The 6,017-nt window shown below is 30.2% G+C and overlaps 1 protein-coding gene across 1 annotated transcript; it reads left to right on the top strand.

Annotated features, from left to right (window-relative positions):
- The first annotated feature begins 764 nt into the window (after positions 1–764).
- On the top strand, positions 765–4,180 carry LOC107172131 (anaphase-promoting complex subunit 8-like). Its single transcript, XM_015522408.2, has 7 exons — positions 765–1,160; positions 1,744–1,980; positions 2,062–2,407; positions 2,478–2,655; positions 2,719–3,063; positions 3,140–3,386; positions 3,453–4,180. The coding sequence occupies exons 1-7, from the start codon at positions 1,027–1,029 to the stop codon at positions 3,925–3,927; spliced, it is 1,962 nt and encodes a 653-aa protein (XP_015377894.1). The 5' UTR covers positions 765–1,026; the 3' UTR covers positions 3,928–4,180.
- Positions 4,181–6,017: the final 1,837 nt, after the last annotated feature.

The following is a 6,017-nucleotide window of genomic DNA, read 5'->3' as shown; positions in this document are numbered from 1 at the left end:
TTAAGTGGAATTTTGAATTTAGAATGAATTATTTCCAGTTTATATTGGTAATGCAATAATTTTTACTAAAAATGTTGTTTTCGTATACTGCAATGTCTATCGGAATGATGATTTATTATGATATGAAAACAATGATATAAACTAAAATTATTTAGTTTGATAGTATAGAAATGTTCAGCCATCTACTCTTAGTTAGTAGTTTTTTAATATGGTGTTTTTGATTCAGTGACAACTTCACTGATATTAAATTATTTTATTTTATTATTATTTCCATTGTTCTGAAAATAAATGTAATATTTTATATTATTCACATTATATTACTTGTTTCAATATTTCCAGTACATTTAAATTGGGTGAAATAAAAAAAAAAAAAAAAAAAAAAAAATGACGAAAGTAGTGAAAATGTAGACAACCCTAATTTCAGCACTTGTTCATTTAATTATATTATAATAGTCGTTATAATCGGTTATAGGATATATTGAAAATCAGATTCATTAATTTGATAATTTTAATGTAGTAATGTAGTAATTTTTTGAAATAGTAAGTGTAACCGTATAGGTTGTGTGTAGAGAGAAAGTCTCCCACTTTGAGGTAATAGATTTTAGCACTCCCAAGTTTATAGTTGAAGACTGAATGTGCGCCTATGCACAAATGGCAAATCACAATTTTTTTACCGCCATATCGGCTTATCAGTGGTGGACGTCGATTTGTTGTGGCTTATCATTTTATCAGTCGTCATGGCGCATGCGTACAACTGTTGACTGTTGCTCGTGTAACGGAGTACGACTATAAAGCGTAATATGTTTTTTAACTGATATATTTTTTAAGACTTTAAAGATAATAGATATACAGGCTTGACAGTGGACACCGGTCAGCAAGCTGTGGTCTACATTTCTTCAGTTCTTTTGGTTGTTCATCAATCGTCGGTGGTCGATGTTCCTGGAGATTGAAAACGGCCATTGCACTCAAGACTCAAGCACACACTCGTCTCCGCTACTTCATCGGTATATAGAACGATAGGGAATCATGAGCAACTACACTATGGACGTCGATGTGGCGAAAGTCGGTTGTCCCGTCCCAAAAATGGACGAAGTTAAAAAAGAGCTCCTCATCAGCATGAACGAACTGTACGCCCGGGGTCTGAAAACCAGCTGCCAGTGGTGAGTGTCTTAATTGTATATTAAGTTGTTTTTGATTTGCGCATCCTTCAAGTCTACTTGACCATTATGTGGCACTGTGCAACCGACTCATCTGAGGATTGGCAGTTGTGAGTTGTTGGTTATTATTTATTTGCGAGGAAACACTTCTATGGGAACAATTCATAAAAGTTGCATCATTTTTTTTTTTTTTATTAATATTATACCTAATATTGATGGCTCTAAAAGGCAATGATTCTGTTTTAATTTATTTTTACTTGTTAAGTTAATTGACTATTGAAAATTGACATTTTAAAATTCTTTCCCTGATACCTTAGTTCAATTCTGATACAAATCTTGCTTTATCCTTTTTTTTTTTTAAGTCATGCATAGCGTAAAACATACTAATTTTATAAGATTATTGAAAATTAAACATAATATAATATTATTTAATAAAAACTAATAGTTGTTACCTATTACCCATTGAAAAAAGTGACTTTAAAATTACTGATTTTTGTGATTTTTTTTAAACTTATTAACACTAAGCTTTATTATATAATATTATATATACCTATAAATATTTTTATTTTTTTTTGTTTACGGCTAGGTCTTCAGATCTTCTTCTATCACTTGAGGTCGGCAACAATTCAAAACCTTTACCAAAAAAAATCGAAGGGTACAAGAGACCAAAAGTCACCCGTAGCTGTCTAATCTCTGTATCCAAACGTATGTCGGTTTCAAAATCAACAGATTTATATTCCATAGACCAGCTTCCAATACCATATCACGAAATGGAACGATATCTTCATGCACGAGCCTGTTACAATGCGAAAGAATATCAAAGGTATTTCATGCGTTTAAAATTTAAAATCCAAAATCTACATATTATATTCTATTATGTAGCTGAAACACAATTTATTTTCAGAGCTTCATTTTGGTTGAAAAAATGTCATTCAAATATACCATTATTCCTGAGAATGTATTCAGATTATTTGGCTGCTGACAGTAATATTAAAAATATTGGAAGTGAAGCAACACCTTCCATGTTCAAAGAATATCGACATTTTTTAGAATATTTATCTGAGCTATTAGAGTCTATACGACAACAAAAAAGGGGGGATGGGTATTTGACATATTTACTTGGTATGGTATATGTGAAATTAGAACAATACACGGCAGCTGTTAATATGCTAGTGGAATCCATAAAAGAGGTGCCACTCAATTGGCATGCATGGATGCAACTTGGTGATCTTATTGTAGATCGAGTTAAGGTGAACAAAATAAAATAAATCATCTATAAACCAGTTTGTTTTCAAACAATAAATATTTTTATTGTTTCAGTTATCAAAGCTAGAGTTACCCAATCACTGGATGAAAAACTTCTTCTACTGTCAAAAATATTTGGACTTGCAGTTAAACGAACAGATGTTGGGAATGACACAGTATTTGTTCAACTGTGGTTTTAGCGACAGCATATTTCTCCAATCTAGGGTGGCAGTATGCTACCATAACAAAAGATGTAAGTATAAGACATCATTACTGTATAGCTAATATGTGCTAATTAATATTTAATGTGTTATAGACATTGAAATAGCAGTTCAAAAATTTCAAGAGCTCATTGAGATTGAACCTTGTCGGCTGGAAAATATGGATACCTATTCAAATTTATTATATGTGCAACATCAGCGAGTTGAATTAGCTTATCTTGCTCAGCGAGCAGTTAAAATTGATAAATATCGTGTGGAAACCTGTTGTATTTTGGGCAACTATTATAGTCTTCACGGGGAACATCAAAAAGCAATGCGTTACTTTCATCGCGCCCTTAAATTGAATCCTCTATACTTGGCTGCCTGGACACTACTTGGTCAAGAATATATGGAGCTTAAAAATTCAAATGATGCCATACAAAGTTACAGCAAAGCTTTGGGTATGTTTCTTAATACCTAATCATTATTATGTTTATAGATTATTAAAATATAGTTAATTTCATGATTTTGGTACAGAAATAAACAAATATGAGTACAGAGCGTGGTATGGTTTGGGTCAAACTTATGAAATACTTGGTATGTTTAAACACAGCCTTTATTTTTTCAAGCAGGCTCAGTTGCTGAGACCGTTTGACAGCCGTATGATAATTGCTGTTGGCAATGTATATGAGAAATTAGGTAATGTAGATATGGCATTTCAAAGCTACCTAAAAGGACGAGCGATGGGTGACGATGAAAAGCTCGGTCTCATATACTTAGCAAAGTGAGTTTAAACTACATTATGTTGCTGACTGTTTCCTTATACGTTGATGCAATTTTTTTTCTTCAGATTGTACGTAGTTATAAATAGACCGAATGATGCTGCAAAAATGTTTTTAGAATACATTGAAGAACACGGACTAGATGAACAGACTCGTGATCACAGCTATGCTTATATGTTTCTTGCAAATTACAATCTGTCTCGTATGAACTATGATCAAGCTTTTTATTATGCACAAAAATGTTTAAACTATGCAGAAACCAAAGAAGAAGCTAAAGCGTTATTAAAAACTATAGTTCATGAAAGAGTATTCATGGAAATTGATAACTTCATATCGGGCACTTCGATGAGTGAGAAACAATCCAAGGATTACGATAAAGAAGAAATGCCCAGACAGTTAGAATTATTGTCACTTACTCAAACATCTGAAGTCAATCAAAATGAAGATGATGACGATGACAATACCGATGAAGAAGAACACTTGTGTAATTCAATATCAAGGTATATGAATTTGGTGGATTACAGTGAATTAAATATTGATTAAGAGTTAAAATTAATTAAAGTTAGTAAAATACTATAAACTTGTGAAATAGATTATTTTAATGTTTTAATTTTTATAAAGATTAATTTAGTTTCAATTAAAAATAAGATTATGACCACTGAATTTTTTTAATAATCTTTATTTCATGCAAATAAGACTGATTATTTATTTAAGCTTAATGAGTATTATTTAATGTTATAAGTGAAAATTTTTGTACATTCCTATTTTTAATTAAATTTATAATATTTGAATTTAATCTTTTCTAATAATTTTAGCACATATTTTTATTATTACATCAAACAAATAAGTAATAATATCAATAAAATCTTCCGACATGCTCTAAAGTCTAGATAGATAATATTCTTGCCTCTAAATTTTATTAGAGGTAATTTCAATCTAATTTTAGAAATTGCCAAATAATATGTATTAATATGTAGGTAACTAATGGCCGTCTAGTATTTTCTTACATTTTAAAGTAATGTGAATTCAAATATTGATGGTATTTGATTTAAATGCTTATGAGTGTTACCTGTTTGCTTTTAGATCAAATTAAACTGTGATTTATTTGGCCATCACATATAACCTAACCTTTGTTTGATATAAAGTGTGAATTATATTTGATGGAAATTTTAAAATAAAAGGCCAACAAAAAAATGAATGAAAGGAACAATTTTTTATTAACTAGCAGCTAAAGTGATGTGAAAAATATTTGAAAATTAGATAAATTTAAATATATTTTAATATTTAAACCCCGTTTTATTACAATATGTACCCTACAGTAAACGCACCAAATAAATTTACAAATGCAAATTATTTTATTCACACAAGTTTGGAGACGTTGGCTTTGTTGTTAAAGGTCTCCGTCGTATTTAGGTTATGTACACGCCGTTTAGTTCAGAGGCTCATATAACCTGTGGTCCGCAGCCTTCTCGGGGGTCCGTGACAGCCTTTCACAGCTTTAACGCATAATAAACGTCAATACGTGACAACTGACAAGAGTGCATTATTGTTACAGTATTGTTGGATTATTATTATTTTTATTTTGTGTTATAGGTGTATGTTAGGTGGTATTTACACACAAACACCATACGAGTGTCGTTTGATAAAAATATCACCATGAATCTATATATTATATGTCTGTGACACTGACACACGCACATTGAATTGGACTTTACGTCTGTACCTCATTAGGTTAGGTTAGGTACGCATGATTTTGTACAATATGGTGTACCCAATAGTTACTGCGTTATAATAGTGGGCGACCTAACCAAAAGTACCTTTTTTATACCAATTCTCCCAAACTACCTTGAGCAAAATGTACCAGTTGCCCTCACGTGTTAACATATATACAAGATTACAATATGAAGCCTGTAAAATATGAGAGGTAAATATATAAATAATAAATACAATTATTTATGAAAATAATGTAAAATAGTATAAAATGATAAAATCAAATTTTGATATTTGCAATTATATATGATATTGTATTTTGCAATAAATAATAAATATAACATATTATAGAAATAGTGTGGATAAAATAAAAATTATATTAATAATAATAGCCTACTTCTATAGGTGCAAAGCCAGGATTTTATAAAAACGCATAAATTTAGACGCGTCTAAGTGGATACCTAGTCGATTTACATAATTATTATATTTAATTTGTTTTTTTTTTGACAAATTATGCCACATAATTATAAAATTTATTATTTTATTAACTTTTTCATATTATTTTGTTAAAAATTGTAACGCCGCCCACTTTTGTATTCTAGTAAATTTTCAGAGCCCCCCCCCTCCCCCCCAATGGAAATTTCCGAGAACGCCACTGTAACTGACACATGTGCCTATACGATTTAGTGCGACACTAACTATACAAAGATATACGACTATTATATTTTATGAAAATTTGAGCTATATATATTTATCACAATTTTATTGTCATGTTATATGTTTATACATATTACCTGTTAAATGTTCTTAAAATATATGATTTAAACACGAACAGTGTATTTTATTTTTTTGAATTAAATTGTCATCAACATTCTCTTTTCAAACAGGATTTTTTTTCTGTTAACTTGGATATTTTGTCCTAC

The sequence above is a fragment of the Diuraphis noxia genome, unplaced genomic scaffold, assembly GCF_037042655.1.
Source record: "Diuraphis noxia isolate RWA-SAM2 unplaced genomic scaffold, SU_Dnox_SAM2 contig0003, whole genome shotgun sequence".
Classification (NCBI taxonomy): domain Eukaryota; kingdom Metazoa; phylum Arthropoda; class Insecta; order Hemiptera; family Aphididae; genus Diuraphis; species Diuraphis noxia.
This window is presented reverse-complemented; position numbering and strand designations above follow the sequence as displayed.

Coding starts and splice junctions, on each gene's coding strand:
- LOC107172131 (XM_015522408.2), top strand. CDS start 1,027: ATGAGCAACTACACTATGGACGTCGATGTGGCGAAAGTCGGTTGTCCC. Junction 3,064..3,139: donor AAGTTACAGCAAAGCTTTGG/GTATGTTTCTTA, acceptor ATTTTGGTACAG/AAATAAACAAATATGAGTAC. Junction 3,387..3,452: donor GGTCTCATATACTTAGCAAA/GTGAGTTTAAAC, acceptor TTTTTTCTTCAG/ATTGTACGTAGTTATAAATA.